The sequence below is a fragment of the Bufo bufo genome, chromosome 3, assembly GCF_905171765.1.
Source record: "Bufo bufo chromosome 3, aBufBuf1.1, whole genome shotgun sequence".
NCBI lineage: Eukaryota > Metazoa > Chordata > Amphibia > Anura > Bufonidae > Bufo > Bufo bufo.
Genome location: NC_053391.1, coordinates 704,503,734 through 704,528,646, shown reverse-complemented (window position 1 = coordinate 704,528,646; position 24,913 = coordinate 704,503,734). Strand labels below are relative to the sequence as shown.

The 24,913-nt window shown below is 47.2% G+C and overlaps 1 protein-coding gene across 2 annotated transcripts in view; it reads left to right on the top strand.

The window, feature by feature from the left end:
• Positions 1–4,551: 4,551 nt before the first annotated feature.
• The window catches only part of APBB1 (amyloid beta precursor protein binding family B member 1), a 37,885-nt gene continuing 17,523 nt past the window's right edge, over positions 4,552–24,913 (top strand). Inside the window, exons 1-4 of one of the 2 annotated variants that reach the window (XM_040426694.1) lie at positions 4,552–4,666; positions 15,269–15,313; positions 15,785–16,431; positions 16,699–16,889. In XM_040426694.1, coding sequence (XP_040282628.1) covers positions 15,798–16,431; positions 16,699–16,889 — 825 coding nt within the window. In that variant the 5' untranslated portion in view covers positions 4,552–4,666; positions 15,269–15,313; positions 15,785–15,797. The remainder of the gene's footprint in view (positions 4,667–15,268; positions 15,314–15,784; positions 16,432–16,698; positions 16,890–24,913) is intronic. The other variant, XM_040426693.1, reaches the window with a different exon arrangement.

Here is a 24,913-nt window from a genome sequence, read left to right as displayed (position 1 = left end):
AGGAATATACGTTATATAGGGATAATGTGAGGGATATAGGGGTGGAGGAGGTAGATACTGAGGAGTATACATTATATAGGGATAATCTGAGGGATATAGGGGCGGAGAAGGTAGATACTGAGGAATATACGTTATATAGGGATAATGTGAGGGATATAGGGGCGTAGGAGGTAGATAATGAGGAATATATGTTATATAGGGATAATGTGAGGGATATAGGGGCGTAGGAGGTAGATAATGAGGAATATATATTATATAGGGATAATGTGAGGGATATAGGGGCGTAGGAGGTAGATACTGAGGAATATACGTTATATAGGGATAAAGTGAGGGATATAGGGGTGGAGAAGGTAGATACTGAGGAATATACATTATATAGGGATAATGTGAGGGATATAGGGGCGGAGGAGGTAGATACTGAGGAATATACGGTATATAGGGATAATGTGAGGGATATAGGGGCGGAGGAGGTAGATACTGAGGAATATACATTATATAGGGATAATGTGAGGGATATAGGGGCGGAGGAGGTAGATACTGAGGAATATACGTTATATAGGGATAATGTGAGGGATATAGGGGTGGAGAAGGTAGATACTGAGGAATATACATTATATAGGGATAATGTGAGGGATATAGGGGCGGAGAAGGTAGATACTGAGGAATATACATTATATAGGGATAATGTGAGGGATATAGGGGCGGAGAAGGTAGATACTGAGGAATATACGGTATATAGGGATAATGTGAGGGATATAGGGGCGGAGGAGGTAGATACTGAGGAATATACGGTATATAGGGATAATGTGAGGGATATAGGGGCGGAGGAGGTAGATACTGAGGAATATACATTATATAGGGATAATGTGAGGGATATAGGGGCGGAGGAGGTAGATACTGAGGAATATACATTATATAGGAATAATGTGAGGGATATAGGGGTGGAGAAGGCAAATACTGAGGAGTATACATTATATAGGGATAATGTGAGGGATATAGGGGCGGAGGAGGTAGATACTGAGGAATATACGGTATATAGGGATAATCTGAGGGATATAGGGGCGGAGGAGGTAGATACTGAGGAATATACATTATATAGGGATAATGTGAGGGATATAGGGGCGGAGGAGGTAGATACTGAGGAATATACGTTATATAGGGATAATGTGAGGGATATAGGGGTGGAGAAGGTAGATACTGAGGAATATACATTATATAGGGATAATGTGAGGGATATAGGGGCGGAGAAGGTAGATACTGAGGAATATACATTATATAGGGATAATGTGAGGGATATAGGGGCGGAGAAGGTAGATACTGAGGAATATACGGTATATAGGGATAATGTGAGGGATATAGGGGCGGAGGAGGTAGATACTGAGGAATATACGGTATATAGGGATAATGTGAGGGATATAGGGGCGGAGGAGGTAGATACTGAGGAATATACATTATATAGGGATAATGTGAGGGATATAGGGGCGGAGGAGGTAGATACTGAGGAATATACATTATATAGGGATAATGTGAGGGATATAGGGGCGGAGGAGGTAGATACTGAGGAATATACATTATATAGGGATAATGTGAGGGATATAGGGGCGGAGAAGGTAGATACTGAGGAGTATACATTATATAGGGATAATCTGAGGGTTATAAGGGCGGAGAAGGTAAATACTGAGGAATATACATTATATAGGGATAATGTGAGGGATATAGGGGCGGAGAAGGTAGATACTGAGGAATATACATTATATAGGGATAATGTGAGGGATATAGGGGCGGAGAAGGTAGATACTGAGGAATATACGGTATATAGGGATAATGTGAGGGATATAGGGGCGGAGGAGGTAGATAATGAGGAATATACATTATATAGGGATAATCTGAGGGTTATAGGGGCGGAGGAGGTAGATACTGAGGAATATACATTATATAGGGATAATGTGAGGAATATAGGGGCGGAGAAGGTAGATACTGAGGAATATACGGTATATACGGATAATGTGAGGGATATAGGGGCGGAGGAGGTAGATACTGAGGAATATACATTATATAGGGATAATGTGAGGGATATAGGGGCGGAGGAGGTAGATACTGAGGAATATACATTATATAGGGATAATGTGAGGGATATAGGGGCGGAGGAGGAAGATACTGAGGAATATACATTATATAGGGATAATGTGAGGGATATAGGGGCGGAGGAGGTAGATACTGAGGAATATACGGTATATAGGGATAATGTGAGGGATATAGGGGCGGAGGAGGAAGATACTGAGGAATATACATTATATAGGGATAATGTGAGGGATATAGGGGCGGAGGAGGTAGATACTGAGGAATATACATTATATAGGGATAATGTGAGGGATATAGGGGCGGAGGAGGTAGATACTGAGGAATATACATTATATCGGGATGATGTGAGGGATATAGGGGTGTAGGAGGTAGATACTGATGAATATACATTATATAGGAATAATGTGAGGGATATAGGGGCGGAGAAGGTATATACTGAGGAATATACGTTATATAGGGATAATGTGAGGGATATAGGGGTGGAGAAGGAAGATACTGAGGAATATACATTATATAGGGATAATGTGAGGGATATAGGGGCGGAGGAGGTAGATACTGAGGAATATACATTATATAGGGATAATGTGAGGGATATAGGGGCGGAGGAGGTAGATACTGAGGAATATACGGTATATAGGGATAATGTGAGGGATATAGGGGCGGAGGAGGTAGATACTGAGGAATATACATTATATAGGGATAATGTGAGGGATATAGGGGCGGAGGAGGTAGATACTGAGGAATATACATTATATAGGGATAATGTGAGGGATATAGGGGCGGAGGAGGTAGATACTGAGGAATATACATTATATAGGGATAATGTGAGGGATATAGGGGCGGAGGAGGTAGATACTGAGGAATATACATTATATAGGGATAATGTGAGGGATATAGGGGCGGAGAAGGTAGATACTGAGGAGTATACATTATATAGGGATAATGTGAGGGATATAGGGGCGGAGGAGGTAGATACTGAGGAATATACATTATATAGGGATAATGTGAGGGATATAGGGGCGGAGGAGGTAGATACTGAGGAATATACATTATATAGGGATAATGTGAGGGATATAGGGGCGGAGAAGGTAGATACTGAGGAGTATACATTATATAGGGATAATGTGAGGGATATAGGGGCGGAGGAGGTAGATACTGAGGAGTATACATTATATAGGGATAATGTGAGGGATATAGGGGCGGAGAAGGTAGATACTGAGGAATATACGTTATATAGGGATAATGTGAGGGATATAGGGGCGGAGGAGGTAGATACTGAGGAATATACATTATATAGGGATAATGTGAGGGATATAGGGGCGGAGAAGGTAGATACTGAGGAGTATACATTATATAGGGATAATGTGAGGGATATAGGGGCGGAGGAGGTAGATACTGAGGAGTATACATTATATAGGGATAATGTGAGGGATATAGGGGTGGAGAAGGTAGATACTGAGGAATATACATTATATAGGGATAATGTGAGGGATATAGGGGCGGAGAAGGTAGATACTGAGGAGTATACATTATATAGGGATGATGTGAGGGATATAGGGGCGGAGGAGGTAGATACTGAGGAATATACGTTATATAGGGATAATGTGAGGGATATAGGGGCGGAGGAGGTAGATACTGAGGCGTATACATTATATAGGGATAATGTGAGGGATATAGGGGTGGAGAAGGTAGATACTGAGGAATATACATTATATAGGGATAATGTGAGGGATATAGGGGCGGAGGAGGTAGATACTGAGGAATATACATTATATAGGGATAATGTGAGGGATATAGGGGCGGAGGAGGTAGATACTGAGGAATATACATTATATAGGGATAATGTGAGGGATATAGGGGCGGAGGAGGTAGATAATGAGGAATATACATTATATAGGGATAATGTGAGGGATATAGGGGCGGAGAAGGTAGATACTGAGGAGTATACATTATATAGGGATGATGTGAGGGATATAGGGGCGGAGGAGGTAGATACTGAGGAATATACGTTATATAGGTTTGATGTGAGGGATATAGGGGCGGAGGAGGTAGATACTGAGGAGTATACATTATATAGGGATAATGTGAGGGATATAGGGGTGGAGAAGGTAGATACTGAGGAATATACATTATATAGGGATAATGTGAGGGATATAGGGGTGGAGAAGGTAGATACTGAGGAATATACATTATATAGGGATAATGTGAGGGATATAGGGGCGGAGAAGGTAGATACTGAGGAGTATACATTATATAGGGATGATGTGAGGGATATAGGGGTGGAGAAGGTAGATACTGAGGAATATACATTATATAGGGGCGGAGGAGGTAGATACTGAGGAGTATACGTTATATATATGGTGTCAGGTATAGTTCGTATACAGATCATCTGCGGGGTCAGTGATGCACAGATGAGGCAGAGCAGACAACCTCCCTTCTCCAGACAGTTCACTTCTCTGCCCTTCCCAATATGGCGGCCGCAGGTCGATAACCGGAAATGCGCCATCAGGGACCGGAAGTGCGGCGTAGACCGTCAGGGCGGCGACCGTGTGTATAACGGGACCGGAGAAGCGGAAGTGCTGAGGTGAGCAGTAAATTCTACACAGCAATGGCCTTTAGAGTTGTGCCCGGTGTCCTCTCCTCAGCCGGGGTGTGTACATGGCATATGAGGAGTTCTGCACCTGCTGTATATGTATACACACCCCTATGTGTCTGCTGTATATGTATACACACCCCTGTGTCTTCTGTATATGTATACACACCCCTGTGTGTCTGCTATATATGTATACACACCCCTGTGTATGTGCTGTATATGTGTACACACCCCTATGTGTCTGCTGTATATGTATACACACCCCTATGTGTCTGCTGTATATGTATACACACCCCTATGTGTCTGCTGTATATGTATACACACCCCTATGTGTCTGCTGTATATGTATACACACCCCTGTGTATGTGCTGTATATGTATACACACCTCTATGTGTCTGCTGTATATGTATACACACCCCTGTGTATGTGCTGTATATGTATACACACCTCTATGTGTCTGCTGTATATGTATACACACCCCTAGGTATGTGCTGTATATGTATACACACCCCTATGTATGTGCTGTATATGTATACACACCCCTGTGTATGTGCTGTATATGTATACACACCCCTGTGTGTCTGCTGTATATGTATACACACCCCTGTGTCTGCTGTATATGTATACACACCCCTGTGTGTCTGCTGTATATGTATACACACCCCTATGTGTCTGCTGTATATGTATACACACCCCTATGTGTCTGCTGTATATGTATACACACCCCTATGTGTCTGCTGTATATGTATACACACCCCTATGTGTCTGCTGTATATGTATACACACCCCTGTGTCTGCTGTATATGTATACACACCCCTGTGTCTGCTGTATATGTATACACACCCCTGTGTCTGCTGTATATGTATACACACCCCTATGTGTCTGCTGTATATGTATACACACCCCTATGTGTCTGCTGTCTATGTATACACACCCCTATCTGTCTGCTGTATATGTATACACACCCCTATGTGTCTGCTGTATATGTATACACACCCCTATGTGTCTGCTGTCTATGTATACACACCCCTATCTGTCTGCTGTCTATGTATACACACCCCTATGTGTCTGCTGTCTATGTATACACACCTCTGTGTCTGCTGTATATGTATACACACCCCTATGTGTCTGCTGTATATGTATACACACCCCTATATATTTATACATACCTCCATGTATGCTGATTTTTGTGTGTTTTTATATGTATTTGGTTAAAAGGGTTAAATCTACACAAGAAAAACACAATAACGGTTGACGTTCTGTAGGAAGTTAGTGAAGTCTCCGTGAGATGTGTCTGATCCGTGCACTTTGCTGTTTCAGCATAATCCGCATCCTGCGCAGGTGCCCTTAGGCCTCTTTCACACGGGCATCATGTTTTTGGCCCGGATAAGATGCGGGTGCGTTGCGGAAAAATGCGCGATTGCAAAAGATTTTAATGCGTTTTGCACGCGCGTAAGAAAAATCGGCATGTTTGGTACCCGTACCTGGAGTTCTTCACAGAAGTTCAGGTTTGGGTTCAAGGTTGTGCAGATTGTATTATTTCCCCTTATAACATGGTTATAAGGGAAAATAATAGCATTCTGAATACAGAATACATAGTACAATAGGGCTGGAGGGGTTAAAAAAATAAAAAATAATTTAACTCACCTTAATCCACTTGTTTGCGCAGCCGGCATCTCTTCTGGCTTCTTTCTTCAGGACCTGGTTAAAGGACCTGTGGTGACGTCACTTCGCTCATCACATGGTCCGTCACCATGGTGGTGGATCATGTGACGGACCATGTGATGAGCATAGTGACGTCACCACAGGTCCTTTTCCTAGTGCACAGCAAAGAAGACGACAGAAGAGATGCCGGCTGCGCGATCAAGTGGATTAAGGTGAGTTATATTATTTTTTATTTTTTTTTAACCCCTCCAGCCCTATTGTACTATGCATTCTGTATTCAGAACGCTATTATTTTCCCTTATAACCATGTTATAAGGGAAAATAATAATGATCGAGTCTCCATCCCGATCGTCTCCTAGCAACCGTGCGTGAAAATCGCACCGCATCCGCACTTGCTTGCGATTTTCACGCAGCCCCGTTCACTTCTATGGGGCCTGCGTTGCGTGAAAAACGTACAAAGTAGAGCATGCTGCGATTTTGACACAACGCTCAAGTGATGCGTTAAAATCACCGCTCGTGTGCACAGCCCCATAGAAATGAATAGGTCCGGATTCGGTGCGGGTGCAATGCGTTCACCTCACGCATCGCACCCACGAGGAAATCTCGCCCGTGTGAAAGAGGCCTTATGATGAGCAGACAGTGTGGCGGTGTGAGCCGGCGAATGGTGTTATGTAAAGAACCGTCTGATCTGTCTGTGGACCGTGGCAGGGAGAAAGCAGAGCTATGAGGACCTCAGATGAAGAGTTGTTGATGCTCATCAGCCTGGAACAGGTCACAAAACCGTCTCCAAAGGACCCCGCCCACAGTGGTACACTCTAGGGTACTGTCGCCTAAAACCAATCCACTCCTCCTTGTCCCAGGCAGATGTAGGGGTGCGCTAATATATAGGGGTGTGCAGGAGATATATAGGTGAATATGTACAGCCGTCCACATATGTATCTGGCGAATAGTACCGATACTTCATTATCTGCCCTCCCAGGTTCTATAGGCCTAAAAATCGGGTTTACATAAACCTAACATTTATCGGGGTCTATATAAAAGAGGTATATGTACATCGAGCGCTAGATATATAGGGGTCATTTATCAAACTGCTGTAAAGCAGAACTGGCCGGGTCGCCCATAGCAGCCAATCAGAATCCAGCTTTAATTTTCCAAAGAAGCTGTCCAGAATGAAAGCTGGAATCTGATTGGTTGCTATGGGCGACTAGGCCGGTTCTACTTTACAGCAGATTGATAAATGTTCCCCATACATATATACTAGCAGAAGGACGCGGCTTCGCACCGGTATATTTCATCTATTTCATGTAATGTTTCTATGAAAGATATGGACAGTATATAGTGGATTTTTCTGTGACTGTCGCAGCATGTCACACGGCGCAGTGCAACACCATAGACAATCATTATAACCTTGGTGCGACACATGGAGCAGCGTAGTTGTGCCCTATGTGTCGTGCGACGTGTTGTCGTCCTGTAGCCCGAGCCTAAAGCTGACCTACAGCAGTGAAGAAAAATGGCCGGGTTGTTATGGAAACCTGGAGTAAAACTGTGTGTATGTGGAGACCAAGGGACTGAGAGCTTCTATTGGCTGATAAGGGTCATGTGACCGTGTATATGGCAGTTGGGATTTAAAGAGAAAGGCTTGCAGGCTTGTATTGGCTAATGCAGGTAATTTTTTGGGAATATCTCAGGAACAGTACGTCCTAGAGAGCTGAGACCCGGTCTAAAACCTTCCCGGACACCTGATGGACCCGTGTGCCAAATTTGGTTAAGATCGGTCCAGTCGTTTGGTCGCGCATAAAGAACAGACACAGACTCATTGTGTACCGGCATGTCGCCTCCACAGTAATCTTTCCCAGATAGTGATATGTGGACCAAGTTTAGTAGGAACTGGTCACTGCGTTTTTGAGTTACCGAGCAATATGTGTGCAGCAAAAACAGTCGGAGCATACACACTGCATGCAGCTGCTGTGTAGGGGCGGAGGACCCCCACAAGATGTCTTTCCAGGTAGCAAGGGATGTGTATACCAAGTGTCGTTGAAATATATGGGTACGTTTTTGAGTGATCGCGGAACTTACATATATACACATCCTTCTATATATATATATTAGAGAGAGAGATAAAAGTGAGTAGAAACCCACAGCAGTAGATAGATACACAGTACGCTCTCATTATTTTGACCACTTGCTACTCTCGACGTTGGCAGGAAGTCCAGTATCCTAACCTAGCTTGGTGAGTATATAAGGTGTGATAGGCTGTCTGCCCACATATCCCTCGGTGAGTATATAAGGTGTGATAGGCTGTCTGCACACATATACCTCGGTGGGTATATAAGGTGTGATAGGCTGTCTGCACACATATCCCTCGGTGGGTATATAAGGTGTGTGATAGGCTGTCTGCACACATATCCCTCGGTGGGTATATAAGGTGTGTGATAGGCTGTCTGCACACATATCCCTCGGTGGGTATATAAGGTATGTGATAGGCTGTCTGCACACATATCCCTCGGTGGGTATATAAGGTGTGTGATAGGCTGTCTGCACACATATCCCTCGGTGGGTATATAAGGTGTGTGATAGGCTGTCTGCACACATATCCCTCGGTGGGTATATAAGGTGTGATAGGCTGTCTGCACACATATCCCTCAGTGGGTATATAAGGTGTGATAGGCTGTCTGCACACATATCCCTCAGTGGGTATATAAGGTGTGATAGGCTGTCTGCACACATATCCCTCGGTGGGTATATAAGGTGTGATAGGCTGTCTGCACACATATCCCTCAGTGGGTATATAAGGTGTGTGATAGGCTGTCTGCACACATATCCCTCAGTGGGTATATAAGGTGTGTGATAGGCTGTCTGCACACATATCCCTCGGTGGGTATATAAGGTATGTGATAGGCTGTCTGCACACATATCCCTCGGTGGGTATATAAGGTGTGTGATAGGCTGTCTGCACACATATCCCTCGGTGGGTATATAAGGTGTGTGATAGGCTGTCTGCACACATATCCCTCGGTGGGTATATAAGGTGTGATAGGCTGTCTGCACACATATCCCTCAGTGGGTATATAAGGTGTGATAGGCTGTCTGCACACATATCCCTCAGTGGGTATATAAGGTGTGATAGGCTGTCTGCACACATATCCCTCGGTGGGTATATAAGGTGTGATAGGCTGTCTGCACACATATCCCTCAGTGGGTATATAAGGTGTGTGATAGGCTGTCTGCACACATATCCCTCAGTGGGTATATAAGGTGTGTGATAGGCTGTCTGCACACATATCCCTCGGTGGGTATATAAGGTGTGTGATAGGCTGTCTGCACACATATCCCTCGGTGGGTATATAAGGTGTGATAGGCTGTCTGCACACATATCCCTCAGTGGGTATATAAGGTGTGATAGGCTGTCTGCACACATATCCCTCGGTGGGTATGTAAGGTGTGATAGGATGTCTGCACACATATCCCTCGGTGGGTATATAAGGGGTGGGATAGGGCTAGGCTGTCTGCACACATATCCCTCGGTGGGTATATAAGGTGTGTGATAGGCTGTCTGCACACATATCCCTCGGTGGGTATATAAGGTGTGATAGGCTGTCTGCACACATATCCCTCGGTGGGTATATAAGGTGTGATAGGCTGTCTGCACACATATCCCTCGGTGGGTATATAAGGGGTGTGATAGGCTGTCTGCACACATATCCCTCGATGGGTATATAAGGGGTGGGATAGGGCTAGGCTGTCTGCACACATATCCCTCGGTGGGTATATAAGGTGTGTGATAGGCTGTCTGCACACATATCCCTCGGTGGGTATATAAGGTGTGATAGGCTGTCTGCACACATATCCCTCGGTGGGTATATAAGGTGTGATAGGCTGTCTGCACACATATCCCTCGGTGGGTATATAAGGGGTGTGATAGGCTGTCTGCACACATATCCCTCGGTGGGTATATAAGGTGTGATAGGCTGTCTGCACACATATCCCTCGGTGGGTATATAAGGGGTGTGATAGGCTGTCTGCACACATATCCCTCAGTGGGTATATAAGGTGTGTGATAGGCTGTCTGCACACATATCCCTCGGTGGGTATATAAGGGGTGTGATAGGCTGTCTGCACACATATCCCTCGATGGGTATATAAGGGGTGGGATAGGGCTAGGCTGTCTGCACACATATCCCTCGGTGGGTATATAAGGTGTGTGATAGGCTGTCTGCACACATATCCCTCGGTGGGTATATAAGGTGTGATAGGCTGTCTGCACACATATCCCTCGGTGGGTATATAAGGTGTGTGATAGGCTGTCTGCACACATATCCCTCGGTGGGTATATAAGGTGTGATAGGCTGTCTGCACACATATCCCTCAGTGGGTATATAAGGTGTGATAGGCTGTCTGCACACATATCCCTCGGTGGGTATATAAGGTGTGATAGGCTGTCTGCACACATATCCCTCGGTGGGTATATAAGGTGTGATAGGCTGTCTGCACACATATCCCTCGGTGGGTATATAAGGTGTGATAGGCTGTCTGCACACATATCCCTCAGTGGGTATATAAGGTGTGTGATAGGCTGTCTGCACACATATCCCTCAGTGGGTATATAAGGTGTGATAGGCTGTCTGCACACATATCCCTCAGTGGGTATATAAGGTGTGATAGGCTGTCTGCACACATATCCCTCGGTGGGTATATAAGGTGTGATAGGCTATCTGCACACATATCCCTCGGTGGGTATATAAGGGGTGTGATAGGCTGTCTGCACACATATCCCTCGGTGGGTATATAAGGTGTGATAGGCTGTCTGCACACACATCCCTCGGTGGGTATATAAGGTGTGATAGGCTGTCTGCACACATATCCCTCGGTGGGTATATAAGGTGTGTGATAGGCTGTCTGCACACATATCCCTCGGTGGGTATATAAGGGGTGTGATAGGCTGTCTGCACACATATCCCTCGATGGGTATATAAGGGGTGGGATAGGGCTAGGCTGTCTGCACACATATCCCTCGGTGGGTATATAAGGTGTGTGATAGGCTGTCTGCACACATATCCCTCAGTGGGTATATAAGGTGTGATAGGCTGTCTGCACACATATCCCTCGGTGGGTATATAAGGTGTGATAGGCTGTCTGCACACATATCCCTCGGTGGGTATATAAGGGGTGTGATAGGCTGTCTGCACACATATCCCTCGATGGGTATATAAGGGGTGGGATAGGGCTAGGCTGTCTGCACACATATCCCTCGGTGGGTATATAAGGTGTGTGATAGGCTGTCTGCACACATATCCCTCGGTGGGTATATAAGGTGTGATAGGCTGTCTGCACACATATCCCTCGGTGGGTATATAAGGTGTGATAGGCTGTCTGCACACATATCCCTCGGTGGGTATATAAGGGGTGTGATAGGCTGTCTGCACACATATCCCTCGGTGGGTATATAAGGGGTGGGATAGGGCTAGGCTGTCTGCACACATATCCCTCGGTGGGTATATAAGGTGTGTGATAGGCTGTCTGCACACATATCCCTCGGTGGGTATATAAGGTGTGATAGGCTGTCTGCACACATATCCCTCGGTGGGTATATAAGGGGTGTGATAGGCTGTCTGCACACATATCCCTCAGTGGGTATATAAGGTGTGTGATAGGCTGTCTGCACACATATCCCTCGGTGGGTATATAAGGGGTGTGATAGGCTGTCTGCACACATATCCCTCGATGGGTATATAAGGGGTGGGATAGGGCTAGGCTGTCTGCACACATATCCCTCGGTGGGTATATAAGGTGTGTGATAGGCTGTCTGCACACATATCCCTCGGTGGGTATATAAGGTGTGATAGGCTGTCTGCACACATATCCCTCAGTGGGTATATAAGGTGTGATAGGCTGTCTGCACACATATCCCTCGGTGGGTATATAAGGTGTGTGATAGGCTGTCTGCACACATATCCCTCGGTGGGTATATAAGGTGTGATAGGCTGTCTGCACACATATCCCTCAGTGGGTATATAAGGTGTGATAGGCTGTCTGCACACATATCCCTCGGTGGGTATATAAGGTGTGATAGGCTGTCTGCACACATATCCCTCGGTGGGTATATAAGGTGTGTGATAGGCTGTCTGCACACATATCCCTCGGTGGGTATATAAGGTGTGATAGGCTGTCTGCACACATATCCCTCGGTGGGTATATAAGGTGTGATAGGCTGTCTGCACACATATCCCTCAGTGGGTATATAAGGTGTGTGATAGGCTGTCTGCACACATATCCCTCAGTGGGTATATAAGGTGTGATAGGCTGTCTGCACACATATCCCTCAGTGGGTATATAAGGTGTGATAGGCTGTCTGCACACATATCCCTCGGTGGGTATATAAGGTGTGATAGGCTATCTGCACACATATCCCTCGGTGGGTATATAAGGGGTGTGATAGGCTGTCTGCACACATATCCCTCGGTGGGTATATAAGGTGTGATAGGCTGTCTGCACACATATCCCTCGGTGGGTATATAAGGTGTGATAGGCTGTCTGCACACATATCCCTCGGTGGGTATATAAGGTGTGTGATAGGCTGTCTGCACACATATCCCTCGGTGGGTATATAAGGGGTGTGATAGGCTGTCTGCACACATATCCCTCGATGGGTATATAAGGGGTGGGATAGGGCTAGGCTGTCTGCACACATATCCCTCGGTGGGTATATAAGGTGTGTGATAGGCTGTCTGCACACATATCCCTCGGTGGGTATATAAGGTGTGATAGGCTGTCTGCACACATATCCCTCGGTGGGTATATAAGGTGTGATAGGCTGTCTGCACACATATCCCTCGGTGGGTATATAAGGGGTGTGATAGGCTGTCTGCACACATATCCCTCGGTGGGTATATAAGGGGTGGGATAGGGCTAGGCTGTCTGCACACATATCCCTCGGTGGGTATATAAGGTGTGTGATAGGCTGTCTGCACACATATCCCTCGGTGGGTATATAAGGTGTGATAGGCTGTCTGCACACATATCCCTCGGTGGGTATATAAGGTGTGATAGGCTGTCTGCACACATATCCCTCGGTGGGTATATAAGGGGTGTGATAGGCTGTCTGCACACATATCCCTCGATGGGTATATAAGGGGTGGGATAGGGCTAGGCTGTCTGCACACATATCCCTCGGTAGGTATATAAGGTGTGTGATAGGCTGTCTGCACACATATCCCTCGGTGGGTATATAAGGTGTGATAGGCTGTCTGCACACATATCCCTCGGTGGGTATATAAGGGGTGTGATAGGCTGTCTGCACACATATCCCTCAGTGGGTATATAAGGTGTGTGATAGGCTGTCTGCACACATATCCCTCGGTGGGTATATAAGGGGTGTGATAGGCTGTCTGCACACATATCCCTCGATGGGTATATAAGGGGTGGGATAGGGCTAGGCTGTCTGCACACATATCCCTCGGTGGGTATATAAGGTGTGTGATAGGCTGTCTGCACACATATCCCTCGGTGGGTATATAAGGTGTGATAGGCTGTCTGCACACATATCCCTCAGTGGGTATATAAGGTGTGATAGGCTGTCTGCACACATATCCCTCGGTGGGTATATAAGGTGTGTGATAGGCTGTCTGCACACATATCCCTCGGTGGGTATATAAGGTGTGATAGGCTGTCTGCACACATATCCCTCGGTGGGTATATAAGGTGTGATAGGCTATCTGCACACATATCCCTCGGTGGGTATATAAGGGGTGTGATAGGCTGTCTGCACACATATCCCTCGGTGGGTATATAAGGTGTGATAGGCTGTCTGCACACATGCAGAGACCATGTGCTAATGAGGTGACAGGTGAACACCGGCTATGAAGCTGAGCAAGGGCGGACTGACGGCCTACTGTGGAGCAGCTCACCAGACCTGCGTCTAACCCAACAGTTCAGAGAACCGTACTGCGTATGGGGCTCTGGAACAGACAGACGGTCTCTGCACCGCCGATAACAAAGCTTCCGTTTTTGCGTCAGTATTGGAATTGAACCTCCACTGATTGGTAAACGGTTGTCTTCTCCGATGAGTCACGTTTACTGCTTCGTGGAACAAATGGACGTTGGCATGTCAGGCGCAAAAGATCAGAGGACAAGCACCCTGCAACCATTGCTGGAGGAACACAAGCTGGTGGTGGCAGCGTTATGGTCTGGGGAAGGTCTTCCTGGCTTTCTCTGAGCCATTCATCCATGTGGGCACTTAACACCGATTTGGGTAGGAATCCATCCTTGCAGATCATGTACACCCATATATGCCGATGGTCTCCCCTGGGGTGGATGGGATCTTTCAGCAAGACAATGCGACATTTCACACAGCTAGAAATGTCCACCGTTGGTTGGAAGAGCATGACCAAGACGGCCAAGTACTACCCTGGCCCCCTAATTTCCCAGACTTGAACCCAATTGATCATCTGTGGGGCCACCTCGATGGTTGTGTTCGCTCTGTGGATCCCTCCATGTCCCCTCCTGCAGATGTGGGACCACCTTAATGGTCATGTCTGCTCTATTGATCCTCCCCCATGCCTCCTCCAGTAGCTATGGAACCACCTTGATGGTCCTGTTCTCTCTATGTAACCCCTCCAGCAGATGTGGGACCTCCTCAATGGTCATCTTTGCTCTATGGATCCCCATCTCCAGCAGCTTTAGGAAGCACTTCAGTCAGCATGGCTCCAGATACCTGTGACAACCAACCAGGACCTTATGGAGTGGTCCCACCCCCCCCCCCCAACCCGTCTAGCTGCTGTCCGTGCTGCACCCAGCGGTTAGTTTGGAGATTAGCTGCAGGATAATGGGACTACACTGTGTATTATAATATGTCTTTAAGTCTTATGACCTGATGTTGTTTCCTATACATTATATACATGGATCTGTAATCTTCTTCATCTGATTGCAGGATCGGTCTTGACAGAGAATGATTGACGTCCTACAGATATCCCAGGTAAGGAGGAGTCGGGTGACAGACGTCTGCACTGGTCAGGAGGTGGAAATATCAGCCTTGTGTGAACAGGCGGTGATTATTCCTGACTAGGGAGGTGTCCTACATCATAATGTACAGACCTCCTCTGACCTACAGGACGAGAAGACTGCGGACATGTCATGACCAGTAGATGGATCTCTGTGCTGACCTCTGGTTCTGGTCCTCAGTATAATGACCAGTAGACGTATCTTGGTTCTGACCTCTGGTTCTAGTCCTGAGTATAATGACCAGTAGACGGATCTCTGTGCTGACCTCTGGATCTAGTCCTCAGTATAATGACCAGTAGACAGATCTCTGTGCTGACCTCTGGTTCTAGTCCTCAGTATAATGACCAGTAGACGGATCTCGGTTCTGACTGCTTGTATATTTGTAACTGGTGATGGTTTGTTCAGAGGCTCATCTTCCCGTTGTCTACTCTTTGGTTCCTCTTAGTTTCCTAGTGACTATGTCAGGACCACTGACTGAGAAGACCTCCATGTCTGCCCTCACCCTCAGCCTCCTCACTTCTCACAACGACCTCCTGTCTTCCAAGAGTCGTCAGATCTATGCCCACACTGATCTGCAGAGCGCCATGGGGTTAATGACTGCAGAGCTGGGGTGCGGGGCCCCATCAGACCGCACCAACCCAAAATGGCTTAAGGAAGGGCAGAACCAGCTACGTAAAGCGGCCGAACATGAGAAGGAAGACCAGAACTGCAACCCTGAGCCTGAGTGCATGAACAAAGACTGGACCAACTGCAACCAAGAGAAAGAGGAGAGGAGAACGGAGGAGCTGGAAGTGTCCGCACTGAACTGTGTGAACCGCAGCAGCATGAACTCGTCTCCTCCACTGCTCATCCAGGATGGAGATGACGAGGATGATGATCTGACTCCTGCCCAGAGCGAGGTCACTGACCCCATTACTACTGAGACCTCCGAGCTCAGTTCTGAGGTTATGCAGGAAAATGGAAAGGGCAGAGAGAATGGGCGCAGTGCCAGTCTCCTTTTTGGCATGCGAAATACTGGTGGAAGTGATGAGGACTCCAGCTGGGCAACGCTTTCCCAAGGAAGCCCGTCCTATGGTTCCCCTGATGACACAGGTATGATGCCCTCTCGTTAATGCCATGTAGCTCGGGGCGTTACTTAAAAGGGGCGGGGTTGTCCTCCTTTCATTTTGATCTCTACTCTGTCCATGAATGGTCGTTCCCTTCCACTTAGGCCAAGTGTTCCTGGTGGTAAGGTCTGATGTAGCACTGTGGTCTAGGAGCTGATTTCTCTTGACTGGAGGTGTGGAGGGTGGAGTGATTGATGTGAGTTGGCTCGCTGACTCCTCTGCTCCATGTGACAAATATATCCATTCTTTATAGATTGCTTCTGGCAACGTAACTCTCTGGACACGGACTCCGATTTGCCCTCTGGTTGGATGCGTGTGCAGGACACCTCAGGAACTTACTACTGGCATGTACCCACTGGCACCACGCAGTGGGAGCCACCGTCAGATCTGGGCAGTGAGGAGCCAAGGATGTACTCTCCGTCCACCGAGCAGACCCCCACGGAGGTATACATACGTATGCACTTTATCCTGAATGCCACATAAATAAAGGGAAATAAAGGACAATGAAACGATATACCAGAGACACCTACAGCACCAATAGTCAACCTGATCCAAAATACCTGCACTAACCAGGACTGCAGTAATCCACATTTACAGAGACACCTACAGCACCAATATGTAACCTGACCAAAAAATACCTGCACTACTAGAGCACTAACCAGGACTGCAATAATCTATATTTACAGAGACACCTACAGCACCAATATGTAACCTGACCAAAAAATACCTGCACTACTAGAGCACTAACCAGGACTGCAATAATCTACATTTACAGAGACACCTACAGCACCAATATGTAACCTGACCAAAAATACCTGCACTAATAGAGCACTGACCAGGACTGCAATAATCCACATTTACAGAGACACCTACAGCACCAATATATAACCTGACCAAAAATACCTGCACTACTAGAGCACTAACCAGGACTGCAATAATCTACATTTACAGAGACACCTACAGCACCAATATATAACCTGACCAAAAATGCCTGCACTACTAGAGCACTAACCAGGACTGCAATAATCTACATTTACAGAGACACCTACAGCACCAATATATAACCTGACCAAAAATACCTGCACTACTAGAGCACTAACCAGGACTGCAATAATCTACATTTACAGAGACACCTACAGCACCAATATATAACCTGACCAAAAATGCCTGCACTACTAGAGCACTAACCAGGACTGCAATAATCTACATTTACAGAGACACCTACAGCACCAATATGTAACCTGACCAAAAAATACCTGCACTACTAGAGCACTAACCAGGACTGCAATAATCTATATTTACAGAGACATTTACAGCACCAATATGTAACCTGACCAAAAAATACCTGCACTACTAGAGCACTAACCAGGACTGCAATAATCTACATTTACAGAGACACCTACAGCACCAATATGTAACCTGACCAAAAATACCTGCACTACTAGAGCACTGACCAGGACTGCAATAATCCACATTTACAGAGACACCTACAGCACCAATATATAACCTGACCAAAAATACCTGCACTACTAGAGCACTAACCAGGACTGCAATAATCTACATTTACAGAGACACCTACAGCACCAATATATAACCTGACCAAAAATGCCTGCACTACTAGAGCACTAACCAGGACTGCAATAATCTACATTTACAGAGACACCTACAGCACCAATATGTAACCTGACCAAAAATACCTGCACTACTAGAGCACTGACCAGGACTGCAATAATCCACATTTACAGAGACACCTACAGCACCAATATATAACCTGACCAAAAAATACCTGCACTACTAGAGCACTAACCAGGACTGCAATAATCTACATTTACAGAGACACCTACAGCACCAATATGTAACCTGACCAAAAATACATGCACTACTAGAGCACTGACCAGGACTGCAATAATCTACATTTACAGAGACACCTACAGCACCAATATGTAACCTGACCAAAAATACCTGCACTACTAGAGCACTGACCAGGACTGCAATAATCTACATTTACAGAGACACCTACAGCACCAATATGTAACCTGACCAAAAATACATGCACTACTAGAGCACTGACCAGGACTGCAATAATCTACATTTACAGAGACACCTACAGCACCAATATGTAACCTGACCCAAAATACCTGCACTACTAGAGCACTGACCAGGACTGCAATAATCCACATTTACAGAGACACCTACAGCACCAATATGTAACCTGACCAAAAATACCTGCACTACTAGAGCACTAACCAGGACTGCAATAATCTACATTTACAGACACCTACAGCACCAATATGTAACCTGACCAAAAATACCTGCACTAACCAGAACTGCAGTAATCCACATTTACAGAGACACCTACAGCACCAATATGTAACCTGACCAAAAATACCTGCACTACTAGAGCACTGACCAGGACTGCAATAATCTACATTTACAGAGACACCTACAGCACCAATATGTAACCTGACCAAAAAATACCTGCACTACTAGAGCACTAACCAGGACTGCAATAATCCACATTTACAGAGACACCTACAGCACCAATATATAACCTGACCAAAAATACCTGCACTACTAGAGCACTAACCAGAACTGCAATAATCCACATTTACAGAGACACCTACAGCACCAATATGTAACCTGACCAAAAAATACCTGCACTACTAGAGCACTGACCAGGACTGCAATAATCTACATTTACAGAGACACCTACAGCACCAATATGTAACCTGACCAAAAAATACCTGCACTACCAGAGCACTAACCAGGACTGCAATAATCCACATTTACAGAGACACCTACAGCACCAATATGTAACCTGACCAAAAATACCTGCACTACTAGAGCACTAACCAGGACTGCAATAATCCACATTTACAGACACCTACAGCACCAATATGTAACCTGACCAAAAATACCTGCACTACTAGAGCACTAACCAGGACTGCAATAATCCACATTTACAGAGACACCTACAGCACCAATATATAACCTGACCAAAAATACCTGCACTACTAGAGCACTAACCAGGACTGAAATAATCTACATTTACAGAGACACCTACAGCACCAATATGTAACCTGACCCAAAATACCTGCACTAACCAGGACTGCAATAATCTACATTTACAGAGACACCTACAGCACCAATATGTAACCTGACCCAAAATACCTGCACTACTAGAGCACTGACCAGGACTGCAATAATCCACATTTACAGAGACACCTACAGCACCAATATGTAACCTGACCCAAAATACCTGCACTACTAGAGCACTGACCAGGACTGCAATAATCCACATTTACAGAGACACCTACAGCACCAATATGTAACCTGACCAAAAATACCTGCACTACTAGAGCACTAACCAGGACTGCAATAATCTACATTTACAGACACCTACAGCACCAATATGTAACCTGACCAAAAATACCTGCACTAACCAGAACTGCAGTAATCCACATTTACAGAGACACCTACAGCACCAATATGTAACCTGACCAAAAATACCTGCACTACTAGAGCACTGACCAGGACTGCAATAATCTACATTTACAGAGACACCTAGAGCAACAATATGTAACCTGACCAAAAATACCTGCACTACTAGAGCACTAACCAGGACTGCAATAATCTACATTTACAGAGACACCTACAGCACCAATATGTAACCTGACCAAAAATACCTGCACTACTAGAGCACTAACCAGGACTGCAATAATCTACATTTACAGAGACACCTACAGCACCAATATATAACCTGACCAAAAATACCTGCACTACCAGAGCACTGACCAGGACTGCAATAATCTACATTTACAGAGACACCTACAGCACCAATATGTAACCTGACCAAAAATACCTGCACTACTAGAGCACTAACCAGGACTGCAATAATCCACATTTACAGAGACACCTACAGCACCAATATATAACCTGACCAAAAATACCTGCACTACTAGAGCACTAACCAGAACTGCAATAATCCACATTTACAGAGACACCTACAGCACCAATATGTAACCTGACCAAAAAATACCTGCACTACTAGAGCACTGACCAGGACTGCAATAATCTACATTTACAGAGACACCTACAGCACCAATATGTAACCTGACCAAAAAATACCTGCACTACCAGAGCACTAACCAGGACTGCAATAATCCACATTTACAGAGACACCTACAGCACCAATATGTAACCTGACCAAAAAATACCTGCACTACTAGAGCACTAACCAGAACTGCAGTAATCCACATTTACAGAGACACCTACAGCACCAATATGTAACCTGACCAAAAATACCTGCACTACTAGAGCACTGACCAGGACTGCAATAATCTACATTTACAGAGACACCTACAGCACCAATATGTAACCTGACCAAAAATACCTGCACTACTAGAGCACTAACCAGGACTGCAATAATCCACATTTACAGACACCTACAGCACCAATATGTAACCTGACCAAAAATACCTGCACTACTAGAGCACTAACCAGGACTGCAATAATCCACATTTACAGAGACACCTACAGCACCAATATATAACCTGACCAAAAATACCTGCACTACTAGAGCACTAACCAGGACTGAAATAATCTACATTTACAGAGACACCTACAGCACCAATATGTAACCTGACCCAAAATACCTGCACTAACCAGGACTGCAATAATCTACATTTACAGAGACACCTACAGCACCAATATGTAACCTGACCCAAAATACCTGCACTAACCAGGACTGCAATAATCTACATTTTTACATCCTGAAATTGGTGACCACATAATGCTCCCAAACCCACCTCGTGGCGTCAGTGTGATGACGTGTCTGCTGTAGACGTAATCCTCTCCGGTGAGTTCTATTTCTCGCATTAGGCATTGGGGGACACAGCACCATGGTATATGTCCAACTACCACTAGGAGGCGACACTAGACATAAAAGTGTTGGCTCCTCCCCGTTGGGCTATACCCTCTCCCAGTCTTGTTCTAGTGTCCGTAGGAGGCAGACCCGACCTGCTTTTTGTGCAGGTCATCCTGCTACTTTTTTTATTTTATTTTTTCTTCAATCATTTTTCTTTCTCTTCTCTGCAGGTTCCGGCCTGCGGCAGGGGTGGCTCCATCGTGTTCCACTTTAGTTGCCCCCCTGCGGGCGCGTACTCAGGTACCTGGCAGCCACCCAGTCCCCAAATCTGCTTCCGCAGTGGAATTCCGGCAGTCCCACGGTTCCCGTGTTGAGTCCGCCGAGGGGGTGGTTACTGCTGCGCCTGAAGACGTCTGAGGGTGAGTATGTGAGATTAGGGTCCCCCCCCTCCTCCCCCGGCCTGGGCGCGTTCTCCCCTCTCCTCCTTTCCCGGATACCTACATCTCTCAGCTGTATCCTGGCCTTCCGTTTTTCACTCTCTGGGGGTCGCTTCTTCAGTTCTCTCCCCCACCTGGCCCCCGTTCGTCGCGGCAGCTCTGGGGCACTTCCGCGATCGCGGCCGTTCCCCCCCGGCCGCGCTCCACTAATTTAGGCCCCGGCTTTTCGGGCCTACTAGGCTGAAACTCCCCACCCACTTTCTGACCTTCCCGGGCTTACTCCGTCACCTCCCCTCCGTGGGGGAGCCTGGGAGGGGCCTCTCCTGCCTGCCAGTCCAGCCCCATGTTCCCTGCTCTCTCTGAGGGGCGGTTCTTCCTCCGGCTGTCGGCTCCTGCTCTCTCCGGTCGCCATCTTCTGCTCTCCTGCTTGGGGTGCGCTGCACAGCTCCTGGGGTCTGGTAGGCAGCCTCTGGCTGAATTTCTCCGCAGGCTCCTTCCCCCCCCTCCCCTCTCGATTGCTGCATTCTCCTGCAGCCCTGCCACCTGCTCTATAGCTGCTGCAGCACCTCTTGGGAACGTGGCATCCGGGGACAGATAGGACAGCCCTGCTGCTCTATGAGGGCCTCCTCTCCTAGCCTCCCTATCGGATCGCCACGTATTTCACGTGCGTCCGTTGTCTACAGAGCTTTAAATGTGGTCGCCTTGTCCCCCCTCCCACCCTTTTGTGTGTAGGTCCCCCCTGAATGGGCTCCCTCCATGTCGACCCATGGGAACCATGCCTGACTCGCCCAATCCCTGGCGGAGTCGCTGGAGCGCTACCTACAAATTGCGGTCTCCTCTCACGCAAGGAGTAGTCCACGGACCAACCTCGGGTGGTCTCAACTAGCTTCCACCCCTCCTCGGCATCCTCGGGTCGCCCCAGGACAGGCCTGAGGCTGGTGACGAAGCCTTCTCTGTCAGTTGCCTCTGGGGACACCTCTGCACCGATTCCCTCGGAACAGAGCATCAGGCGGTCTTCCACCATGCAGAATCCCTCTGTGAGGTCAAGTCAAACGTGCATGGTGGTACCTACCCTACCAGGTTTGGTGCCCTCTAGTGGACTTTCGGATGGCGCTCTCCTCCCTGCACAGGTAATTACCGCACAGGTAAGGCAGCCGTCACCGTGCTTAGCAACTGGGACACCTACGCGGTGTCTCTGGTACGTACGCCCTCGTAGGCTGTACACGACAGACCTTCCTGGTTCCCCTATCCAGGGGCTATGTTCTGGGCAAGCTGATAATTCTGGCAGACGCCACTTGTAGGGTCGGCCACCCTTCTCGGCCTCTAAAGGTTCTTTTGTAGTGCCTGTACCAGAGAATACAGGCCGGCTTCTATGCCGTGGCGATTACATCTGTCCTTTTCCAGCCGACTTGTTACTTCCATAGGTAGAGTTCCTACACCTACTCCAGATGCGGTAGCCATTACTCCTGGCGGGCTCTATTGTGTTCCATGCGGCACTATTTCCCCCTACCGGGCGAGATATACAGGCCGCCTTCAATTGCCGTAGCAATTGCACCTGTCTGTTTCCAGCCACCTTGCTCCCTTCATGGGTAGAGTCCCTACACCATCTCCTGATGCTGTATCCAATGTCCCTGGCGGGCTCTATTGTGTTCCGTGCGGCACTATTTCTCCCTTCCCGGCGAGATATAGAGGCCACGCTCAATTGCTGTAGCAGTTGCCTCTGTTTGGTTCTAGTGGGCACCAGGCTGCCACCTTGTTCCCTTCATGGTAGAGTGCCTTCACTGTCTCCAGAGGCTGTTGCCGTTGCTCCTGTCTGGCCTTATGGTGTACCTTGCGGCACTATTTCTCCCTCACCGGACGAGATATTGAGGCCACCTTGTATTGCCGTGGCCACTGCACCTACCTCATCATAGTGTGCACCAAACAGCCATCTTACTCCCTTCTTAGGTAGAGTTCCTGCACCGTCTCCGATGCTGCAGCCGTTACACCTGTCGGGCTTTATGGTGTACTATGCGGCCCTGTTTCCCTCTGGTGAAATAGAGGGCCTCCTTCAGTTGCCATTGCACTTACTTAATAGTGGTGTGCACCTGCCGTTCTTTGTGGTACCGCGCGGCCCTATTTTCCCCTTCCCGAGCGGAATATAGGTACCATTGCTAACGTGGCAGCCGTTGCACTTCTCTGGTCCTAGGGTGCACCATGCGGCCACATCGCTCTAATCTTAGACCTAGTACCTCTGCCATCTCCAGATGCCGTACCATTGCACTTCTCTGGTCCTAGGGTGCCCCATGCGGCCACATCGCTCTAATCTTAGACCTAGTACCTCTACCATCTCCAGATGCCGTACCATTGCACCTGTCTGGTTGTATCTCTGCACTACACAGCCGTATTTCTACCTTACAGGTCGAGGACCTGCTCCCTCCAAATGCGGTCGCATTCCCGGATGCTGTGGCTTTGTTTCCACCCTCCTTAGAGTGCAACATGCAGCCGCTTTACCTCGGTTTTAGGCGTGTATTTTTAGTACCCACGTGCTGGGCCCTATGGTGCAATCTGTGGCCCATACAGTTTCTGTATTACTGGGTGCTTCCTTCCCCGGGCTCTAAGCTGCGGATGTTGGTTACTTCCCTTTTTGGTTCTTCCATACATCTGCCACTGTGTTACTGTCGTGCTCCTTCTACTTCTCAAGGCACTGTCCACAACCCCCATCCTGGTTCAGCATGTACACGGTAACCATATCTGGCAGGGGTGGGCCAGCCCAACCCCCACCTCCACATGGTCGGTCTATTGCCCAGTATAGGGCTGATCTGGTGGGTGGTCCACATACAACCACGCTCCCTACACCATGGCCAGGTGGTTGTTGGCTTTTGTGCTAGGGTTGCTCTTGCCATCCCTATATACTGCTGTCTGCTGCACTCCGCGTCCCCCATGTTATAGAGGAGTACCCGCATTGTTTTCTATTACAGGGCGGACCATTCCTGGTGGAGTGCAGTGATCTCCACTGGATCTTCTCCGTGTTGGGGTACGTGGCTTGGTGTGCACCGGCCGCTGCAGCAGTTTTCGGCCATCACTGGATGTCCTCTGCCACACGGAATCCTCCTGGGGTCAGCGACGTTATCCTCGCTGGATGTCCTCCCTGATGAGTCAGGGACAGGACCACTGAGCGCCAC